The sequence below is a fragment of the Hoplias malabaricus genome, chromosome 13, assembly GCF_029633855.1.
Source record: "Hoplias malabaricus isolate fHopMal1 chromosome 13, fHopMal1.hap1, whole genome shotgun sequence".
In the NCBI taxonomy this organism is placed as follows: Eukaryota; Metazoa; Chordata; class Actinopteri; order Characiformes; family Erythrinidae; genus Hoplias; species Hoplias malabaricus.
The window spans coordinates 16085904-16110498 of NC_089812.1; the positions used below are offsets into that span (position 1 = coordinate 16085904).

The window sequence follows — 24595 nt, forward strand, 5'->3', positions numbered from 1 at the left end:
TAAAGAATTTGAGTTTACCTGGTTAAACAATAAGGTTCATTGATTTTTTTGGTGGAAATAGTAACAGAGAGCATGTTTTTTCAGTGCTGGATTATGCAAATAGCCAAATTAGTGCTTTCTTCTTTTTAAAGCCTGATAGCTCTATAACTATAGGTTACTACCACAATAGGTTGCCATCTCAAGTGTTTTTTTCAATACGTCTAAACAACTGCTGCAGATATGTTTCAGCAATTAATTCTATAGAGTGTCTAATATGACTAATTTTGTTTAACATAACATGATATATACTGCAACCCTGAAATGGATCAAGCTGGAAAGAATATGAATGAATGAATGAATGAATGAATGAATGAATGAATAACATGACATATTTTGTTGCTGAAACTAGAATGTGTGCTCTCAGTAAACTGCAATAATATAAATTAAACTGGTGGGTACTACTTTTTATAGTAAATAAATTATAGTATTATTAGTAAATAAATTATAGTATTTAATTTATTTATACTTTTTCTACTTTTTATACTTGTTTCATGTAAAAATAAATCACATGCCTATACTATTTGTGGGTTTGTATTTACTAGTTTACTAGAAGCAAATTTACCAAACAAAATCCTCATCTTGATGAGCGTACTTAGCTAATGTACATTTAATGCTAATTATAATTCTTTGAGTGTGTAGTGAAGTTACAATTGTCAATGTTCAGTGTACTAAAAAGACAGTGCACACTTAGAACACTTAGAAGCAGTCGATATTTGAGGATGTAATGATGGACACTGTTGTCCCACCATCTAATGGGAAACGGAAAGAGAAGAGTTTCTCACGTCTGGAAAATCTGTCCCAAATGGTGCCCTACTTCCTACATAATGCACTTTACAGATTAGTTTAATATTCTACATTGCATCTGCAGCTTGGTATGTATAGAAAGATTTCATCACGTCCTGTTTGTAAGAAACGGTGTAGTATTGAAATATTGTATTGTGTGTACTAGCCTGCCAAACTCAAACTTTTAAGATAAGTGCCTAGTATATACTGTGTAGTATTAGTGTGTAGTACACTATTGGGACACACCCAGTGTTGAAAAGTAGTCGCTGGGGTATTGTTAGGTGATTGCTACTGTATCCCAGGTTCTTGCTATGTGTGATGTATCAGACAAATGCTGTTTTGGCTGCTGTGTGTATAGTGATTTTGGTACAATAAGAGGTACGTATGAAATGTATTTTGTTTCAGAGGGTCAAGCACCACATTGTGCAGAGAGAGAGAGATAGAGAGAGATTGGGGAAGCTGTAGTAGTGTGTAAGGTGATGCTGTTGGTGTCTGGCATGAGAACTGACATTTTTACTCTGAAGGGCAAATGGCCAACCTGCTCAAAACAACACAGACACCTGCAATGGTGTGTGTGTGTATGTGCATGTGTCTTGGTACTCCTGTAAATATCCAAATGACCTCACATTGACTGGAAAACAGAATATAGTGTACAACTGTGTGTGTGGTTTTGTGTATGTGTGTGTGTGTGTGGCTCTGAGCATACTTGGTGAGTCAGTGACTGAATTCAGGTCAGTGACTCGTCCTCATGACCTTTATCAGTAAAGTAGTTCAAGAGTTGTGTCCAAAATGGCCGTCTATTCACTAATCCCTACATTACTCACTATATGCACTTTTAAAGGCACCTGAATTCCCGGAGGATGGTGAATGATTTTGGACGGTGTCCTATGTAGACATACAAAATGGCGGAACCCCAAAACATTGCACTATAATGTGAATAAAGCACAGTTTGAAATATCAGAGCTCTGACTATTCTGACTACTCTGACTCCGCTCACTATTCATATTACTCTACCAGGATTGCTACTAACAGTTAGTCCTTCCTGTCCGTCATCGAGCAGAAATATGAAATTAAGATTTTTTGAGTTTAAGATAATAAATAAAAAAGTAGTTTATGTGTTAAAATTTGTTGTCAAAAATAAGGTTTTTTGAGTAAGATATTTGTGGTCTGTTGAAACTTTCCAAATCGTGCTCAAAATTATTAACATTTATAATTAATGGTGTTCTCCTGCACAGCAAGGATGTATTTGAAGTTTGTAACAGACATTAACAAAAAGTTACCTTTTGTGTTGCACCATTTTACAGTTACTCTGTCAGTAAAGTGGCTTGGCATTGTTAAAGAAATGTTTTACTATTACTAATATTGAAATAAAACTAGGTTTGAGTGTTGGCTTCAAGAAATATTTGGGAAATCTAAATTGGATTCATTGGAAGATTTTTTTTGGATAATCTGATTTAAAAGTCCTTTTTTCCAGCTCCTGCCTGGCTTTGTCCATGAATATCAGCCCCTGTATTGTAATTGTGGTTTACAGCCTGTTTTATTACTTCAGTCTTTGTAAATTCTTAAACAATATTGACAAGAGTTTAGTTAAATTAATATTGTAACAAGTCATAGTAGATATAAAATAAATTAATAAAATAGAAGTAGATATTGTAACAGTCCCTGATGACTCCAGAGAAAGAGAGAGAGAGAGAGAGAGAGAGGCGAGAGAGAGAGAGAGAGAGAGTACTTATTAATTTACATTTACAGCATTTAGCAGATGTTATTATCCAGAGGAACTCACAGAATATGAAATTAAGACATAACTTATACTTAAAAAAGTATACTTATATATTAAAGCATGTACAAGTTATTAGATGTGAGTGGAGTGGAGAAAAATTTCAGTATTTCAGTCATTGCTCTGGGCAAAAAGATGGCCATAAATCCTGTAGCAGACTCTATCTGTAACACACTCTGCTGGCAAATGACATGGGTGTGAGTGTGTGTGTGTGTGTGTGTGTGTGTGTGTAAGAGATAAGTTTCTGTGCTGTGACTGTGAGATGTTGAGGCTGTGTGCAATATTTTAGGCTGCTTCTGTAACAGGCAGCTGAGCAGATGATTTTCATGTAGCTTTCACCTGCTGTCAGTGCTTACAGACTCACCTCTCTCTCTCTCTCTCTATCTATCTATCTATCTATCTATCTGTCTGTCTTTTGTCTTTATTATCCCCCTTCAGTTCTCTCTCTCTGTGGAATAATAATTTTCAGTGTGTGTTTAAATAAAACAATCAATTTTATACTGTACATAGAAATTGAAAAAATAATCAATTATTTCTTAATTCCTTATTATTTATTGATGTTGCTGTACTTATTGTAATTAAATATAACTATTTACAAGCACCACACTTACTGAGAGTATACATTATTTTAAATAGCAATTATGATGATAATAATAATAATAATAATAATAATAATAATAATAATAAACAACTAAGGCTTTTGAACCATATTGTATGTCCATACTTTTGTGTTTATGTTTGTGTTTACTGCATCTATATGTTTGTGCATGTATATGTGTACGATTAGTTACATGTCTTTTTTGGCCGCAGCACAGTGTGGGCTGGTGTTCATGTCTGTAGGGCAGAATGCCGAGTTTGTTTTCATCATAAACCCCTTCACTGATCCTCATCGTTACTGCTCAGTCCCACTAGGAGTAATCGGATCTATGAAGTGCTAAATTACCCGTCAGAGCTGTAATCTTTCCTCACCTCATCGAGAGCCACTGGTGAAATGAATGCAGGCTTGGTCTTCGTCCTCATGTCCTTTTAGATAAAACAGTTCAAGATTAAGTTTGAGACAGCTCATGTTGTTTAAAAGTTGCATATATCTCAGAGAAAGTGGGAGAGGTCTCATTAGATTCCAGGGATGCAGGGCAGGGGGCCAATCACTGCCACAGCCTCTGGGCTCCTTCTAGCAGGAAATGGTAGATATATTTAATTGCTTGTATGCCAGACTCAAATTAGGAAAAAATATATATTTAAATCTGGAATTAAATTATTTTATCACAAGTAAAGTAGACAATTAATTAATTGCATATTTATTTGTGTTTTACAGCATTTTGAAATCATCAGCTTTTGCATTTAGTAAACATAACTGTAAACATGCAGTGAATGAGCTGCTACCAACACACACACTGTGAAACAAGACCACTCAGTCACTTTTCTGTATGCTCAGAGGACAGGGGATTAAATTAAAATGCATCTGATGTCATGTACAGAGACTTTAGAATTGCCCCACCCCTTGTCTGAGTCTGTCTAATCACAGAGCTGGACCCGAGTATATGTGAGAGCGCAAATAAGTTAAATGCAGCAAAACAGACACAACGAGCATGGAGAAGTAAGAGCACTGAGTAAAAATGGAGAAGGAAGAGAACCAAGCGAAAACGGCTAAAAACCAGAGCTACTTCTCCTCGCTACTCACTGCTGTGCACTCGGGTCTGGTGAACAAGCGGCTCATCATTATTTAAATAAACAGGCTCTGAAAGTGGCTGTTCTGAACAGGGCTGTTTAGACAGGGGGAGAACGCTGCTGTGGGGCTTGTGGGGTTATGACCTATGATCTAACTTGTGGTAAAGATCATTTAATATATCACCTTTAATAACAAGGTCCTTCTATTACTTAAAAATTCATTAATTCATGAATTATTGAAGAGTTCTTGAAATGAGAATGTATTTATTTATGTATTTTTCCTATGAGTCATTTTTTGAATAATTTCGGCTGGCTTAAGTTACACCTATTGCTGACACAAGTGTACCGTACACACCTGTAACAAAAGCCATATTTGGTTTATGATAAGTAGCCAGTGTGGAACAGATTTGACCCAAGTCTTGTAGTTTTGGCTCATCTTGTGTGACACGGGCAATATTTTGTGATGTTGTTATCGGATTAGTCTGAAGCACTAAGCCTGAGTTTTCCATTTAGTTTATAGATTAACTGAGCGGGAATCATAAAGTCAAACAGCACTGGCTGTGGTGTTATTCTAACAATGGCTCAAGGTCAATAAGTCATTTTTACTCCCAAAAAGTAGCCAACAATATTTAACAAGGCGATTATCTGTATTTTATTTACTTTTTATGCTGTTTCTCAGCACTCTGAGGCAGATTGATTTGTAGTGTCTGAATATGGCAGCCTTGTTTACAATAGGTTTAGCACTGAATCCCTCATACATCCAGGCCATGGTGTTAGAATCATCATTGATTGCTGGGTTATTTTCCCAGCCCGGAATTTACCCACTACTATGGATGCTATTAAAGAAAACCTGTTACAACCTGGAAATGCCAATATGCTCAATCACCTGATCACAGCCTAATGTGTCTTGGGCAATCAGGCCTCTCTCTGTCACTCAGACCAGATTCTTTTTGTGAATGCTGTAATTTGGAGTGAATTACAGTTTTAGACATGAGCATTATTTAAGCAGCTCTTTTTAAAAATTAACACTGATTCTTAACAGTGTTGCATTGCGAGTGTGGTTTTGTTCTTAACACCCTGCTGGCAGAAACATAGAGCAAAATGAGAGCGTCATTGTTTTTAAAACAGCTTCTTTTCTTTTGTGAAATCAGATTATGTTTGATTGTCTCCCGCAGCGAGCGTTTATGGAACAGCTCAATAACGCATGGAGCACAGCGTGAGTCCAATTCCCTGAGCCTTCCGCAGAGGCGTTTAATATGCCTCACACAAACACCCCGGCTCCCAGAGTCCCACCACAGTCACGTCTGTCTGGCGAAGGAACACACTCTGCCTGTTTTTTTTTCTCCCCTCACACCTTTTATTCCCTGAACTATTAGATTCCACTGAATCACTTCAGAAACAGCTGAGAGTCCACTTCATGAAATCTTTGTCAAAATGCGCTGATCAGGAACAATGCTTGTGTAAAGTGGAAGCATATGACCTGCTGTGGTCTTAAAGGTAAATTTTCATTATCTGTGACTTCATTCAGATGTCAGACCTCGGTGAGAAAGAGAGAGAGGCAGGAAGAGGGAGATAAAAGGTGGTGTATGACAGTTCTTTTAAAAATGTTTAATAATTTGACTCAAAGTACTGAATAATTTATCTTCATTTATGAAGCCTTCACTATTCTGTATTAGTGTTTAATGTTGGAAATAAAAGTCAAAAACAACAACAATGAGTAGAGACTAAATTGTGACTTGTGTAGCTTGCAGAGCACTGATTGTCCAGAGAGAGGTGTTACTCTATGTCACACAATGCAGACATCCAGCACAAACTCCCCATATGTAAAATCTCCAGCTATAGCAGAGATCATATATGTTTTGATCCGACTCACAACAGCAGCTTGTAAAAATATGTCGTGGTCTTTTGAAGTCGTTTGAACACTCCTTGAATCGGTGGCCGACTAAAGAATCCAGCAAGAGCTGGACACTGCAACATGGTAGTAACGAATTCTACTGATATGTCTGAAATGATGGATGACAATGAATAAACAACTCTTAACCTCACTGCTGCTGTTGTTGTGGTTTCCAAAGCCTGCTTTCCCATTAGAGAAGGGTTTTGAGACAACACTGGGTAAAATATTTTGGGGGGTAGGGTGACTGTGGGAGTGGAAAACCGACCAGGGATCAAACTGTAGAGTCCAGTACAGTCCAGTAGTGTCCATTAGAGACCAGCAGATAGGAAAAGTGCAATACGTTGCTACTTTGCTATTATATGTTATAAAAGAAATATACTAACTTAGACTAAATACTTGTGTTAATAATGCAGTGTAAATGACATGTTATTGTTTGTCTCTGCAGGAATATAGATGGAACGTTCTGTTTGCCTTCTTGGCAGTTCCTGCACTTCTGCAGCTGTGTGTCTTGCCGTTTCTACCAGAGAGCCCACGGTATCTGTTAATGGAGCGCCGAGATGAGGCTCGTGCTGAGAAAGGTATGTTTTTCATCATCATTACCATCATCATTATCATTATCTTCAGGATATACCCCTCAGCTCTAGACCTCAGTTGATCTTTTGTCACACACATATTCCCAACTTGTGGAGAACATTTTGAAAGGCTTGTTTGACCTCATAATTTTTATGGTAAATGTTTTGTCATATTTAAAATTACAATTGTCATTTTATTCTTCTAAACGTAACCTAAAAATGAAGTAGTGATAAAATGACGAGTGAAGAAATGATTGGTTTCTGTATTCGTTTGCAGTTCTTGGAGTTTATATTGTTTCCAAAAGTACATGTGAGTTTTGGTTTAGACGACATAAAAATGGGGAATTTGATGTTAGCCGTTGTGAACATATCGCATTAATACTTCATTGTTAGATTATTTTTTAATATAAAAATTTAATACTACAGAACCTTTACCACAAAATGACAAAAGAGTGGTAGAATGTTTGAAATTACAATTATATGTTACACAAAAATGCTTTAAAACTTATATGTACCTAATAGATTTACTGAAAAGATGTTGATACATGCATAGACTCTGTAGTCACTTTATTGACACTCAAATAAAAATGTCCTGAATTCTAAGTTGACAAACGACATGTACTGTGTTGATGGCGTTTATGACAGAGAGATAAATCTTTTTAGATATTAAAAATCAGTCGAAGAGCTGGTTAATGACAGTCCACTGACAAATTGTCGACAATCTGTAGACAGTTTGCTGAAAAAAAATGTTTCCAGCATGAAGCTGTAGAACTGAGCATGCTCAATGCCAAGCACTGGCCAGGGGAGTATAAATCTTACTGGGACTGGGTTGTGGTAATTAAAAATCAGTACCTGTGAATGTTCTCACAGACATCATGTATAAGCCCTTCCATGAAGAACAAAGGCAGTTACTGCAGGAACTGGGCATAAAGTACTTATTGACACTAGACTACTAACAATAAGTGAGAATTACATGAAATTACATGAATTTCATGAATGAGAAAGGAAGAAAAAATTATCACTAAAAAATGTTATTAATTGTATTTGTTTTAGGGTGGCACAGTGGTGCAACAAGTACTTTCGCTTTCGCACAGCTTCAGGGTCCTGGGGTTGTGGGTTTAAGATACCGGTTGACTATCTATGAGGTGTATGGTATGTCCTCCCCGTGTCAGCATGGGTTTTCTCCAGGTGCTCCGGTACCCTCCAAAAACACTCCAAAAACAAACGTTGATTGGTGACTCAAAAGTGTTCATAAGTGTGAGTGTGGAGGACTGGTGCCCCCTCCAGGGTGTGTTCCTGCCTTTCGCCCAGTGATTCCGGGTAGGCTCCGGACCCACTGCGACCAGATAAGCGGTTACAGTCAATGAATTAATTAATATATATTTTTTCATTTTCTTAAAGAAATAAAAACAAGCAACATATGTTTCCTCACTTTCTGAGCTTGTGTTATCAATGCCAGTTTTACGAGCTGGCATAAATAAAGCTTATTCTAATGTAACTCTTGCTTTTCCTAATTTAGATAATGCCTCTGTTTAGTGGTTTACTATATATTTTTGGAAGGTTATACAGTTATAAGCTGGTATAACCAAAACATAACCAAGCTAGGAGCTGTCATTACCCTGTCAGTTGTGTGGCTGACTTGCTTTCAAATATTTTCTGCAACAAAACATGAAATAAACTGGCACAGACTGAAAGCTCTTCAAGCTTTTGGAAAGAAGCTGGGGCATTATGGGAAATGTAGTGTCTGTAATGAATTGGCCTTTTGACTTTTCACCACAGTGATTTTAGTGGGGCACAGCAACATTTTGCTGGGGCACATACTTCACTAAAATGAGTCTAAATACATCCCTGTTGACACCCTGGTTTCTATAAAATTGTACAACCAAGTGTCTACAAACATTGTAAATTATACTGCTGCTCTGCTTTGAACCTACATTCAAACAGATGGGGTCTTGGCTTTAAATCTTAAAGTCTGTGCTCTGTTCTAGCTCCTCCCCGCCTAGCTCTCAGGGGTTATGTGAGGAATAAAAAGCTCAGAGCACTGGGATTGATGGACATCTTATTCTTGTCTTTTTCTCCTGGTATGTCTGTCCCAGATTAGCTGCTGTACTCCGTTTGTGGCAGGAAGCTTCCTGTGTCCTGTGTTTGTTGAGCTCAGTGTGTTTTCTGAGCCAGCTGATGTGGTGGGTATTGATCTCAAAGCACTGGGAGATGCGGTGTGCATTGAACTCTGCAGATCTGGGCCTGAGCTTCGATAGCAAAGTTCCGACTGACAGAATGGGGTCAGGAACCTAGCACTGTCAAAGCAGCTTATAGGTTTTATCTTTTCATGCCATGAAATGATGGAGCGCTGGTTTCTCTCTATGGTCCTGACCCTTTGGGTCCAGATCTCCTAGTTCCTGCCCTCTCAGGTCATCTGTTGGTTCTGTTGTAGGGGTAGGGAGAATGTGGTCTGATCCTGTGTAAAGAGATGTGTGTAGAGGTCTTCTACACTAGTGTTTTCTCTGAGATGTAACATCAAATGGAAATTTACAACCAGTTACAATTGAAGACTGTTTCTTTTATTATCTCTATCACACAAACACCTTGTACACTCAGTCAGGGTTAGCATTCTATTCAAATCTAATAATGAAATCAGCAATAAATGAGTTACATTAAATGGTAAAAATCATGTTATATCAACTTCCACTTCAAAATATTTCCTTATTCTTTAATATCTCTGTTTGGGAGATTCAGAATTATGACTCCAAGAGATCGGCCATTTATATCCCATTCATATATAAGTCATCTTTCCTCTGAAAGTCATCTGTCATCTGTATGTTAGACAAAACTCTTCTCTAGGGTGGGCCATTTATATGGATACACCTTAATAAAATGGGAATTGTTGGTGAAATTAACTTCCTGTTTGTGGTACATTAGTATATGGGAGGGGGGAAACTTTTCAAGATGGGTGATGACCATGGTGGCCATTTTGAAGTCGGACATTTTGGACCCAACTTTTGTTTTTTCAATGGGAAGAGGGTCATGTGACACACAATTTCTTGTCTTTTTCTCTTGGCAAGTTTATCCCAGAGTGAGCGCTATACTCCATTTGTGGCTGTACTCCTGTGTTTGTTCAGTTCAGTGTGTTTTTCAAGCCAGCTGATGTTGAAGAAGAACACAGATTTAAACACTGTACACTGGTGTATAAACTATACACTAATTATCATTAGATTAACAGTGAATGTTTATTTCAAATGTCCTTCATTAACAACAAACTTCATCTTCATATTTTGGGTTCTGCTTGGTCTTATTCATTCAACTCACCCTGTTGCTCTGGCCGCTGTCTGGCTGTTCTCCATTCCTGAATTTTCTTCTTTCATTCACCTCCTCTAGTGTTAAGAAAGGTGAACTCACTGCATCCTTGGGGAATGTAGAGCTGGGAAATATCAGTTGTCTGAATTGTATGTTATACACTTGTCTTAATGATTAGCTGCTTCTTGGCTGCACTCCGCTGTGGGGCTCTCATCTCTTGGCTCATGGTGAAAGGTGAATCAGTGTTGGCTCAAATGAGCCAAATCACACAGCGCTGCATACTTTTATCCTTTTCTCATACAGCAACAGATAAAAGTTAGGCAGCAAAAACGTTTGGATATGAAGGCTCACCTGCTCATCCAAAATAAAGGATATCCATAGGAAAACAGTCCCTCTCCTGCTGTTACATCCTCTACTTATCAGAAAAGACATTGCACAGTGGTGGAATACTGCTGTGAGGATTTGATTGCTTCTGGCCGACATATAATTCTGTGTTGAGTCAGTGCCTGTGTAAGTGCACCACCAAAACAATAGGGCTTAATCTCCAGTATCTTCCTCCACCCTATGTAGTGCACAATGTAATGGTGTAGTATAGACCAAGATGGCCCCCTTTTAACAATACATTTGCATTTACACCTTACATTTACCATAAAAATTTACCTAGGGCACTATTGAGTGTGTTGGCTTTCTCTGAGTGTCCAATTAATAACGTTAAATTTGAGCATGATTTGAGGGCACTACAATCACTCCCAGTGCATTTGTAATTTGCTGTAAACATGGACCACATTTCTTTGTGAATTACTTTGTTACTGAGCAACTGATACAACAGATACACAACAACGATATATAAGACATCGACTACGCCACCCCTATGTTGTGGGAAAGGGGACCCTTTGCTAGGCCACTCAACTGAATGAGAGCCAGAAAATAACACGTGTATCAATCAGAATGTCACTTCTCAATATAAATTTTATTTCAGTTAATTAGAAGAATGCTAAGTAAGATATAAGTAATATCACGGACCAACCAAATGTGTGGCCAAAGACGTGCCCAACCCACGAAGCCCTTTGGTTTGCACACTAGTTATGTAGGCAATAACACTACCACTCAAAACCAATATCAAACTGAGGTCATCAAAAGCAAGATGACACCACCACAGTAAACCACCCCAAATAGGGCACAACCAGAGCAACTAGGGTGACCCACCCCTTGACCACAAAACAAAGAAAGAAAACTAAATATAACAAGAAGCACATTCCTAGGTGCAACTACACAAAAATGGCCTATGATATCTTATCACAATGCATTGTAGCTAGTGGCCTTAAGGCCCAGACCCCAAAACAAGACAAGTGGCTCAGCTAATACAATGTCCGTCCGTATATGCCATGTATAAAAAAAAATACAAAGACAGTGGAGAGAAAACAGTGGCCCGCAGCGCTTCTGGCTGCAGCCCCACTCCAAATAAAAAGACACTGCTGTTGTCAGTATGATTGATATATCAGCGTTCCGTAGAAACAGAATGTATCAGTAGGCGGCAGCCAAGCATCACAGATGCCCTCCAACCGTTGATTCAGCTGCCTGTGCTTCTCCACTTTTCAAATGATTGGCTCCAGCCACCTGCACACGTAGACAGACCAAGTTCCCCTAATAGTGGCTGCAACGCACCAGACGAATCCCGCCGTCCCTTCGTTTAAACAATGTGTAAGTGAACTCACCTGGGTGTGCTCACTTTTATCTTCCCCTGGGGAACACTATGCTCCCTACCTGGGAGTCCATGTTATCATTAATATTAATATTTAGCACTATTAGGCATTTAGCCATACCACACTAGAAAAGAAACAAAGCCAACACCAACGTTTTTTCTGGTTTGCTGAGTCCTTTCGTCTGGTTTTCCCTCAGGTTTTTCCTAAATTTGTTTATTCATTCCATGACGTCCAAACCGATGTCTGAAAGTCATCTGCAGTCTCTGTAGTGTGGAGAAGAGGAGTTCGTAATTTTGCACTCCCTTGGTTGTCTCCTACACTTGATCCATTGCCCGACTAATCACAGCTCTTTCCGTCTGCATCACTGAGATGCATCACATGAGATGCTTTGCAGGTAAGTGCTAAGGGCTCTGTTCCTGTTTAGACAGGCATGATGAACTTAAGCTTATATCCAGCCACTACAGAGCATCCCATCCTATTAAGAATGATTTTCCATGGAAAAACTGTGTTTGTACATTGCGCAATGGGTGAATCAATTCACAAATGGGCTCTCTAAACACGTTTGAACATGTATTGCATAACAGGGGTTCCCCATACTTTTTTATGACCATTGACTGGATGACAGGACTGGCCGGGTTAAGTGGGCAGTCGTATTATTTTACTGGTGGCACATTGCAACCACAAATTACAAAACCATTGACTTGTTAACCCACCATTAATAAGATTTCTTTAATTAATTAAGAAGCCTGTTTCCTGAAGATAAGTTGGTCATAGTGTGATGTTGTTTCTGTGAGGGGTTTTCTGCAACTATTCAATTACAAAACCATATTTTAGAGGCAAATATGAAAACTTTATGGCATTTCTTTTTTAAAGGTGAGAACACCTCATGTAGTTTATTTGTCATTGAGGAGAAAAAAAATATGTTCACTGCTGATGCTCAAACTCACACTGTTTGTACTCAGAGGGTCATGGTTTGTTTCAGAGTAATATCTTTTTTTTTTTCTTTCAGATTCGACTCAAAGCTTCACTGATTGTGCAATGGGATTTGCACTGTTAGCATTCAGACTTGTACTGCTTGTGTTCAGATTTTTTTTTTTTTTTTTGTATGTGCAATTAAATGTGTCTTCCGCCTATCTGTGGCAGTGAGCACACACACTAGTGAACTAGGGGCTGTGAACACACACCCAGAGCATCAGGCAGCCATCACTAGGTGTCCTGAGAGCAGTTGTGGGTTCGGTGCATTGCTGAAGGGCACCTTAGCTGTGGATTGAGGGAAGAGGACAGTGCTGTTCCTTCACTCCCACCGCCCCCAATATTCCTGCCATTTGTGGGAATCGAACCAACAACCTTTCAGTCCTAAGCTCTCTTCTCTAACCGTTAGGCCTGTTTGTGTTCAGATTTGAGGTGCAGAAAGTCACAAGAGAAATTCAGCAGTTAAGCTGCTACTTCCTCACCAAACTCAGTGTATAACCATCTATCTTGGTTGGGAGCCTTCTGTGTGTAACACTGAATTATGCATGTCATGACTAGACCCTTTAATCTTCAAGTCACTGTTCTTTTGCTCTTGATATGTCTTTCAATTTTACACACTGTTAGAATGTCAACTGCTAATCCAATATCTCAGCCCTGCTCTAAATCTAAACCTAACACTTTGAGTTTAAGTTTAAGTGATGTTTATAATCCAGAACATCATCACCCATGATCAGTACCTGACCTCACTTAATGGCAGCATCTATTGTGGGGATCTGCTGTTCCCTTTGGTTTGTTTCTGTTCAGAAGCTCAGCATCTTTTAATGTGGAATGGTGTGTGTGAGTTTGGCTGAAGTGTAACTTGTCTGTAAGTTTTTATTCACTGTTTAAATTACCCCAGAACCTAATTAGTAACTCGAGCAGTTTTGATTTGTAGCACTTTTGCTCTGTGTTTACTTTCATGCAGTTAGTGCTCTTCTGAATTTAGAGTCAGATCTACCTTAAGTAATGTAAATGTAACGGCAAAAATACGTCAATATTACCCCGCTATGGAGCAGGAATAGAGCAACATCTTCATCTCTGCTAGTGATTTTCAAGGTTTGGAGGTGTTTTTTTGCCATTTCTCTGCCGTGAGAGAGAGAAAGCCTAGCATATCAGACCAAGTCCCTTCTTTTTTTCTTTTTCTTTTACTGACTTTAGGGTTTCATAAACAACTCAGACTTGTTTGCAGCACGCAAAAAGACTGGAGAGATGAGAGCTATCACATATTCAGAGAAATGTTCCAACATCTATTCCAAATCTTTCCTAGAAGTTTCTACAGCCCCAATCGTTGGATGATATACCTGTTACTACCCTGTTATCCAGAAACTTTCAGCCATATTGAGTTTATACAGTGGATTTACCTAATCGGCTAGAAGCGTGTCCAACTTGTTTTGGCTTCTGAAATTCAAGCTGAATGCTTTAATGAAACCACCCACTGGTCAGACATATTACACTCAGATGGATTCATACAAGACTGACTGCGCTCCGCCTCTAACTTAATTCAGCACATTGTCTTTTTACAAACCGCAGTCATCCATCTCTGGTCAAGGACACCAGTACTAATAGCTTTGATTAAATGCTACTGATGTCTTTGTCAGAGAATATTCCTCAGCTATGTATGAGACACTGCACCATTGTTTACAGTAAGAATATGTGACTGGACTATACAAAGCAACTGCATTGTTATTTTAATGAATGCTCCCCACAGGATAGGACTGAATATGTATGAAGTTGACGGTTGAAGCAGCCATTCATTTCTGTGTGTACACAAGCAATAACCAGCATCCCATTATTGACAAAGCCTTTATTTATTTGCTATTATTTATTTATTTATCCTGTGCTCTGTTTTGTCTTTCCCTTTGGCTGACGGGCTGTTTCCGTTTTGTCGGCAGTTTGTTGTGGCTATGCACTAATGCTGAGGTATTCAAACTTATTCCTCCTGAGTCCCCCTTGGCGCTTTTGAGAACTTGGGTGCCCCCCTCAACTAATATGTGTGTGTCAATATGCAGACTACTACAATGTATATATAAAAATAACAACAAGTCATTCCATTTGTCCAGAACTTTTATATAAAACAATAATAAATGAAATAAAAAGCACATATATTCTCTCCTATTTAGCACAGAAGAACACAACTATTTCACTCCCAGTCCAGTCCATAAGTATTCTAAATTCCATTTAGCTTTTTATCTCGCTGGCTGCTCTTTAACAGTGGGGTGAAGGCCAAACTAAAAAGAAAGAGCAAGAACTTTCAGTAAACACCCATGTATACAGATAATGTCAGAACCGGGCGGAGTGACGGTGGCGGACACAAATGCTATTACACAATACTTTTATTTAAACAAAAGATAACAAACAGAGATAGACAGACTTGGATAACTTGACAGAATACTTATACAAAGAAAAAACCTAGACAGAGAGACTTGGACAGATAGAGTGAAACAGACTAAACCTAGACTGAGAGAGCTAAACAGACAGAGAGAGCTAAAGAGAGACCTAGACTAGAGAGACAAAACAGAGACCTAGACATGGAAAGACAGAGACAGACCAGGCTGACAAGAGGGTGGAGCGAAGGCGGGTCTAGTGCAGTGACAACAACAATAATAAACAGAGCCATGTGCTAAGTAAGTACATGGTGGGAACAACAGGGCCAGGCGTGACAGATACAGACCTTTCTCATATGACACTAATTTTGGCCATTTACATTTATAAAAATAAAATAAAGCAACATCATTGAATTGGATTGTGGAAAAATATTAAAACTTTAATAAATCATAACCACTTTGTAACATTCATTCATTCATTCATTGTCTGTAACTGCTTATCCAGTTCAAGGTCGTGGTGGGTCCAGAGCCTACCTGGAATCAATGGGCACAAGGCAGGAACTCACCCTGGAGGGGGCGCCAGTCCTTTAGAGGGCGACACACACTCACACATTCACTCACCCCTAAGGACATTTTTGAGTCGCCAATCCACCCCGAGGAAACCCACGCGGACACAGGGAGAACACATCAAACTCTTCACAGACTCCTCCTGGAGCTGTGTGACAGCGACACTACCTACTGCGCCACTGCGCCGCCCTGTTTTGCATGCCCCACTGTTTTAAGATCTCTGCGCTAATGGCTTTGCAGACATACCTTGAGCCCATGGATCTCTCCAACTATAGTCAAATTTTCCAGTAAGGACTATGGCCATGAAGGCTGAAATAGGGAGGCGATTTTTGGACAAGTGTTCAGGGTGGCTTCAGAGTGTGTGTAAAGCTATCTGAAAAATCTCCAATTATAGCAGACATCACATTTGTTTTTATCCAACTCACAATGGCAGCTCATAAAATTACACCATGGATTTTTTGAAGAGGTTCAAACAATCGGTGGCTCACGAAAGAATCCAGCGAGAGCTGGATACTGCAGCAAGGAAGGAACAAACTCTACTGTTCTGTCTGAACTGATGGCAGAGCTGTGTTCCGTCCCAAACAGCAATATCAATGCACCCAAACACAATGAGTAAACTACACTTAACCCTACTGCCACCGTTGTTTTTGTTTCCAAAGCCCAGATTTTTTTTCAGTTTATTGCTCTTTGACTGAAGGTTGTGGTTGAGTTGGGCCATACTGTGTGATCTAATCTTTAACTGTTGGAAGTGAGAAGATCTGTCTGCCGCCCACTGCTGGGTCACTCAGGGTTATTGCAAGTCCGTACTTCGCTCCCAGCAAGTGATGACACTGTCATTTCCTCCTGCTTCCCCACAATATCAGTGTTTTTCTCTTTCTCTTTCTCTCTTCTCTCTCTCTCTCTCTCTCTCTCTCTCTCTCTCTCTCTCTCTCTCTCTCTCTCTCTCTGTACCCCATGTGAACATATTTCTGAAAATATTTTTATTTCCAACAGTTTAACAATGTAATTGTAGCTAAAATACCTGCTGAGTTTTAATTACAGAAGCACTATGTGTATATTTAACATAATAAAGCTATGATTAAAGAAGAAGAAGAAGAAGAAGCAGAAGAGGCCGGGGACAAATTAACATTAGTACTGGAAAAAGAAGGAGAAGAGGAAGCGGAGGAAAACAAGGTTATAGTTGTACGGGAAGAGCACCCTAAATGAAAAAAAAATCTGACCATTCATTTATTCATTATCTATAAGCTTATCCAGTTCAGGGGCGCAGTGGGTCCAGAGCCTACCAGGAATCATTGGGGCAAGGCGGGAATACACCCTGGAGGAGGCGCCAGTTCTTCACAGGGCGACATACACATTCACTCACACACTCACACCTACGGACACTTTTGAGTCGCCAATCCACCTACCAACATGTGTTTTTGGACTGTGGGAGGAAACTGGAGCACCTGGAGGACACCCACGCAGACACGGGGAGAACACAAAATCTGACCAATAAAATGAAGAAAAAATTCTGAAAACAGATATAATGCAAATAAACAACACAAAACAGCAGAAGTGTTAAAGTGAATAAAGCTTTGTGTATCTGTCAACTGAAGGAGCCTGGGAAAGATCTGAGCAGGTGAAGAACTCCAAACGTTTGGAGCATGAACACAAAAAGGTGCTACATTTCTTTTTTATACATTTTACTGCCAAAATCTTCGGCATTTGATGAAGCTTAAGATCCGATTTGCAATAAAAGCAGCCGGGCACAGAGTAATAGATGAAGGTGGAAGAAAAGATTTAGAGCTTTATAAAGAAACAGAACAACTTGAAAATCAATTCTGGGAGACAGGAGCGAAGGGAGGATGATGCAAGACGAGAAAACAGTTCGTGCTGATCTCGGGCAATTCTTCTTGAAGGTGATATTTCCGCTGTAGTGTTTTGCTTCAGTAAAACTTAATCTGACCCTGTCTGATTGGACTAATCCCAGGTTGAAGAGGCGTTTGAATATTAGACGTGAAAAATGTGTTCAATTCGAGCCTCCAACAACATGGAGCTCACTACAGCCACTCGCCGTCATTCCTCTTCAATCAATCAATCAGTCGCTTTATTTAAACTCATGTATGAGTATGGTGAGTGTGTCCCTCATTTACAATGCAGCTGAGGTAATAAATAAAATAAAAAGATGGATTCATATAACGTACGATAAAAGAATTATAATAAAAACTAATATAAATGATAACAGTTTGATCCAAGAGAATAAATCTGATTTAAACAAACCGTGTAAAATAGTACATAACAATCAAAGTGCAAAATTATAAATAATGATTTATTAGTATTCATTGATTCATTTATTATTCAATGATTCATAATGGTTCAATTAGGAATAACTAAAATTATAACTATAAATATGAGAGTAGTTATAAAATAGAAGTAAAATGGATAATTAAAACAAACCAGAATAATTTAATTAAGGAAGTAAAATAATATAAACATATCAAATAACCTGTAGCACAATTGCACAACAGGTAGTGTTGCTGTCACACAGCTCCAGAGTCCTAACTTTCCAGGGTTTGAGCCCTGCTCCGGGTGTCTGTGAGGAGTTTGGTGTGTTCTCCCTGTGTCCGCGTGGGTTTCCTCCCGGTGCTCTGGTTTCCTCCCACAGTTCAAAAAACAAGGTAGGTGGATTGGCGACTCAAAAGTGTCCTTAGGTGTGAGTGTGTCGCCCTGCAAACATGCCCTCCAGGGAGTGGTCCTGCCATGAGTCCAGTGATTCTGGGTACGCTCCAGACCCACCGTGACCCAGATTTGGATAATCGGTTTCAGAGAGTGAATGAATGAACATCAGATAAGAAATCAAGTAAAACAGTGGCAGGCTGAGTGTTCAGAGATAAAAAGGTTAAAATGGTCTCTTCAGAGGGAGAATAGGATGTTCTGAACGAGCTACACATGAGTCAGTGGTCACCATGTCCAATGGCAAGCAATGGCTGTGGAGCAGAGGAAGGATTCTCATAAACTTTTAGCACTGCACCGACAAAGAACTGACAAACGCAACACACTATGGTACAGCAGCCCCACTGTGGCCCAGGGAGGGCTTGCAAAGAGTGGTGAAAACAATCCAGTGTATCAGTGAGTGTGCTTGCATGCACTTAACAATCCAATAACTGCAGAAAATCAGAAATTTGTGAGTAATCTGATCAAGGCGTTTATATGCACTTGGATAAATCGGATCATTTAATGAACTCAGCACTAATCTGATTTTTGCTTTGCAACAGCCAATAATATCACAGAAATATGTGACAAACTTCCTGCTGTGACGTTTTGTAGACATGGACTCAGTTTATCTGCAAATATGGATTTTCTTTAGGGCCCTTACTGCAATAGCATTAGGAAATAAACACTGTTGAACACTGAGTAGCTGTTTTAAGTGCTGATCTCCTGTTTCAGAAAACCTAACCTGAAGCTGGTTTGGTAGCAAGGGGCCAGACTTGACCACATCGGTTCCCATCCGCTGTAGGAGTTAAGGGAAATATTAATTCATTCATTCATTCGTTGTCTGTAACCACTTTCAGGGTCGCGGTGGGTCCGGAGCCTGCCTGGAATCATTGGGTCCTCACCCTGGAGGGACACCAGTGACACACACACACACACACACACACACACACCTACCACACACACTTTTGGTTCACCAATCCACCTACCAACATGTTTTTTTGGACTGGGAGGAAACCCACAGGAACACTGGGAGAACACACAAAACTCCTCACAGACAGTCACCCGGAGTGGGACACGAACCCACAACCTCCAGGTCCCTGGAGCTGTGTGATTGCAACACTACCTGCTGCGCCACCATGCCGCCCTACAAGGAAATGTGGTAAAATATTTATATTTAGTGTGTGTATAGGCTTACAAATATGACCGGTACATATGGGGTTGTAGAGATATGGTGATGATAGACTGGCATGGAAAAAAAACGATCAATTACTCAAGCATATTTGCTCTTCCTGTCTCTCTCTCTCTCTCTCTCTCTCTCTCTCTCACACACACACACACACACACACACACACACACTTACTCAGTATGAGCGTTGGTTAAGCCCCTCACAGTGCATGACCACCTCCAAACCTTGTCCAAACCAGCATGAAACAGAGTTTTAATCTCTCACATGCCGTTTCCACCAGACTGTGCTTCAGACGAGCTCTGTGGGTGTGTCACAGAGAAGCTGATCAGTGACAGGGGGCCAGTTGTGATGGTGTGGTAGAGGACTTTCAAATGATATTCTCATGATCAAATTGTGTGGACACTTGTATTTTTCTGTACTCAAGTCACAATAATTATATTATGTATTTCACTCACTTCAAAGTTATTTCTATAGCTTGTGGTGTCACAAATCAGTTTTACAGAAGTTGAGAATTAAAACAAAATGTAAATTAATAAGTGAGCAAGTCATCGTACAGTATATTGACATTTCCTCAATCGTTTTTACTGACCTTAATATCTCCCATTGTTTTTACTGGTGTGTTTGTTTACATAAGAATGAACATCTGCAGTATTTTAGCCACTGTTTCTGTTCTCTGGCCACTCTGGTCTGGGGCCGTTATATACTGTAGATTAATTAGCAAAAAACAAACCATACAAATACGTTTCATTTTATTTAGGTTTTATTTTTTGAAGTGTATATTTAAACATTATTAGATATCCATTCCAATGTCTGAGTATTCCTAATAACTAAATTTCTGCCAAAAGTTAATTGCTTTTTTGAAGCAGTGTAATTGCGTTATTATACTACTTTATAATCTTTACATCAGTGGCATAAAATGGCCTTAAAATAACTTTAATATAATTTCTCACAATTATTTCTGGGACAAAATATCCATCAGAAAAATTGCATATTGTGACAGGCCTTTACTCAAAGATAGTGATAAGAAATTAGCCCCCTTTGCTGCAGTAACAGCTTCCTATCATCTGGAAAGGCTTTGCATTAGATTCTGAGATATTTCAATGAGGATATGATGGTGTACAGCCATTAGGTCATGTACTGGTAATGGCTGATTAGTTCTGGATCACAAATGTGCTCTAACTCACTGCAGAGTTAATGGATGTTGCTCTACAGTTGTACAGTTCTGTAGCACAGAAATCTACACAAATAATAATTGCTAAAAATAAATCTAGACTTCAAAGTTTAGGAATGGGTAATGTTCCAAACAGAGAGTAACACATACAAATCTTTAGTCATTTATTGAACTCTGGTTGTGGATGCTTATTCTGATATTTGACATCTTAACCCTCTGAGTTCAGCACTCCCATGGGCTGAATAATCAGAATAAATCAGGTTTTTTGTCCTGCACACTCAGAAAAAGAGGTACTGTATAGGTACATTATTGTCACTAAATGTAGAAACAGTGTAATATCCCTTTTAAAGGTACAGCAGTGGTGTTAAAGTCCAGTTGTGTTCCCTAAAGGTTCATTACATTCTCTTCTCCAGATGAAGAGGGGGGATATCTGTAATCTATCATTATAGATCTGTGTAAAATAATAGAACATAATATAAGTCTTGGAGATGAAAGTGGGCATATGAAAGCATACAATTATAATAGAATATGGTACAATTAAGATACTTAACTGAAGGTATTGTAGATGTACCCTTGAGGGTAATAACACAGTGACGGCAAAAAGTACCACCTCAGTGAGTTTTTCTAAGAGTGTAGAAACATAATAAACAAAAAAGAAATTAATTTTAATCACTTGGTTACAGAAAGATAAGTAACAAAAGGAAGGTTCCAGAATGCAAGCTTTGATGTCCCTCATATTTACAAGTTTAGCTTTTCACATGATACAGCGTGGTGAGTCGGACCACTCAAAACAGGTCGGCACGTACAAGTTATTTATGTCAAAGGAGGTATTATATAAATGAAGGGTGGTCTCTGACTTTTGCACATTGACATTATTCCTATTGAGGCTTAAAGATGCAGACATAGCTTGGGTGGGGGAGGTAGTGCAGGGACTGTTAATGAAACATCAAACACGTTCTATAAGACATTGTTGATGACTTCTCTCATCTCCAAGAATTGAGTTATTCAGGATTCTCTCTTCGTACCTCCTCCTAATTATAATTTCTGACAAGACTTTAATGAGAGATAAGTCCTGAGCAGTGGCCTGCCATGGGGTGACAATGACAAGAAACTAATTCTCTGCTTAATCTGATTTTGGGCCATTCCATTGCATCCCTGCGACTTTTAATCCTCACGAACCGGGAGCACATCTGTGGAATTAATAATTCTAATCACATAAGGATGAAAAGCATGATTCTTACAGATTGCTTTATTCAGTGTCTGTGGTTCATCTCAGTCTCAATATCTTTCTCTTTTGTCCTTCTTCTGTCTCTCTTCCTTTCATGTTTCGTTCTTTCTTTTGTTCCCTTATCAGTGCTCTCTCGTGTCTCTCTCCTCCGCAGCATTCAGGGCCTTCCTGGGTAAGAGGGATGTTTCTGCTGAGTTGGAGGAGGTCCATGCAGAGAGCAGGGCTCAGAACACACTGCGGATGGCTTCAGCACTGGACCTCTTCAGGAATCGAGCTGTCCGATGGCAGACCATCACCGTTATTGTGACGATGGCCTGCTACCAGCTCTGTGGCCTCAATGCTGTGAGTGTTAAACTAGCACTAACACATTAACACACCTCACACTCATGCTTCTGTAGTCATTAATGCCTTCCAGCAAACAAGAATCTTCACCAAGGACCATCACAAACTAGGAGTTTTTATGTCAGGCCGTGTGGTCGTAATTCTTTCAAATTTAGAATAATTACATGACAGAAGAAGGATATTTCTTTAGCTCTTTCCAAACAGTTAAACCATTTTAAACTGTTCTGCAATATGCGGCTAAATATAAAATATATAAAATGAGTATTCATTCATATGCACATGAGGATGGGCCTTGGCTCACAACTTTGACAAACTTAATGAGAGGACTGTTTAAAAAAAAAACTTAAAATATTATAATAACTAATAATAATTACTATTATAAGCAGCTGAGTAAAATGAATAAAAAACAATTTTTATTTGTTGGAATATTGTCCATATTGGCCCTGAACAAAATGCTTCAGTCTGGGCCTGCTGTGACCATCAGTCATACATCCTAGAGCTTAGAATATCAAGAAAAATAAGTTGATCAACTTTGTTACTTCACTGCGACCCCTGAAATGGAAAAGCAGAAAAAAAAGATGATGATGATGATGATGACTTTGCTACTTATTTATGTACATTATGTACAATATGCATATGTATACACATTATCATCAAAAATGCTTATGTTTCCAACAGACACCCCAGACTAACAATTTCTGCAAAGATTTCTGAGAATATGTTTTGAAGGCTGTACGTTGAGAAACAGGCACTTTGTAAAATTTTGGTCAAAACATGGCCAATTTTAAGAAAATATCAAATATCAGTTAGAATTTAAACCTCAAGTAATTACATATTTGAGTAGCCAAGGGTCTTTAGAAAAGAAAACAACATATTGAATATGGCTATGTCACATAATTACTGTTTAAATGCAACTGAAAGAAACTGCACTATATGTATATGCAGGGTCCTAGGGTTTAAAAAGAACATTTATCAATGCAAAAACTTAAGAATGTAGGTCTCTCACCATCTACTAAACGTAATATTACAAAAAAAGAATAATAAATAAAATGTCTTAGACTGCTTTGAACCCAGTGATTCCTGGTAGGCTCCGGAACCACTGTGACCCTGAACTGGATAAGCATGTACAGACAGTGAATGAATGAATGAAAAAACATTCTAGCCTTCATTAAGATGAGAATATTGGTTGGGTCATTTGAGTATTTTACTAGAATAGTATATTTATTTAAACAAGGTTTTATTGCAGGGCATCAAAGGCTGTTACACCACTAGCTGTGTTTATTGTTTTTTGTGGGGGTGGGGTTTTATCAGTCAAATTTAAATACAGGTACAGCTTTGTGTTTTAACAACATCTAATTTTGTACTGGGTTACGATGTTCACAAAATCTTATTAATATGGTTATTGTCTATTATCTTGCCTCTCTTGTATTTTTATTATAGATTGCTGTTGCTGTTTTGAATGATTTAACTCCGAATCAAGCCAATCTTCATGTTCATATAATTTTACCCTCAGATTTACAAGCACCATACGTTTGGCGTTTGCCAAAAGATGTGATAAAAAACAATCAACTGAATATCAGAATGTGGTTGAACGTTGCATTTGCTCATTTTATGATTAGATTTGATTATTTTGCTGCTTTGAAGCATGAGGGCCAGTGTCGGACAAACCGACAGAGGTCTAAATTTTAAAAGTAGGTTTGAAATACCTCTCTCAGATATGCAGTCTCAGATATGTAGATCTTTTCCCAGACTGTCGGAAAGTATCCCAGGAGGCTCCTGTTCAGAGAATGATCAAGAGCATGTAAAGCTGCATCAAAAGCAAGAAAGAGCTACTTTGAAGAATATGAAATAGAGGATACTTTCGATTTGTTTAACACTTTCGTGCTGACTTTATAATTCCTCATGTCCTGTTTCCTGGCTTTGATGTTTGTACTGCAGTTCTGAATTGTGGAAAATAGTGAAGGAATAAGGAACTGTGCAATGTGCAGCTGTGTCCGAATTTCACCGCAGCAAACGCAAATGTGTAAATGCTGTTCTTATGGGGCAACTGCTGAAAATCCCACTTCAATTAAGTTTCCAATATATTTCTTGTCAGTGGAGCTTGAAAATCCAAGCAGGAAGGCAGATCTCAGAGTTCCTACCTCAATTCTCCCCTCTGCCCTCACACAGTGATTTGCGAGTTCAGCTGACAACTGGTGTATTGGAAAATTAATTGAGAAGCCAAAGGCCGCTTGAAACCTTGTCCCTCCATTTAGATTAAAACATAAACAGAAGAATGAGGGGAATCTCTACCTCTGTTTATTTCAGTTCCTCTCTGATTTAGTAAATAATATTTATTTATT

At 38.8% G+C, this 24595-nt stretch overlaps 1 protein-coding gene across 1 annotated transcript in view; it reads left to right on the forward strand.

Moving 5' to 3' along the window:
• Window positions 1-24595, forward strand: part of slc2a9l2 (solute carrier family 2 member 9, like 2) — a 164698-nt gene that overhangs the window by 61096 nt on the left and 79007 nt on the right. The window contains exons 9-10 of the mRNA XM_066641986.1: window positions 6607-6739; window positions 22066-22253. Of these exons, the coding sequence (XP_066498083.1) occupies window positions 6607-6739; window positions 22066-22253 (321 nt within the window). The remainder of the gene's footprint in view (window positions 1-6606; window positions 6740-22065; window positions 22254-24595) is intronic.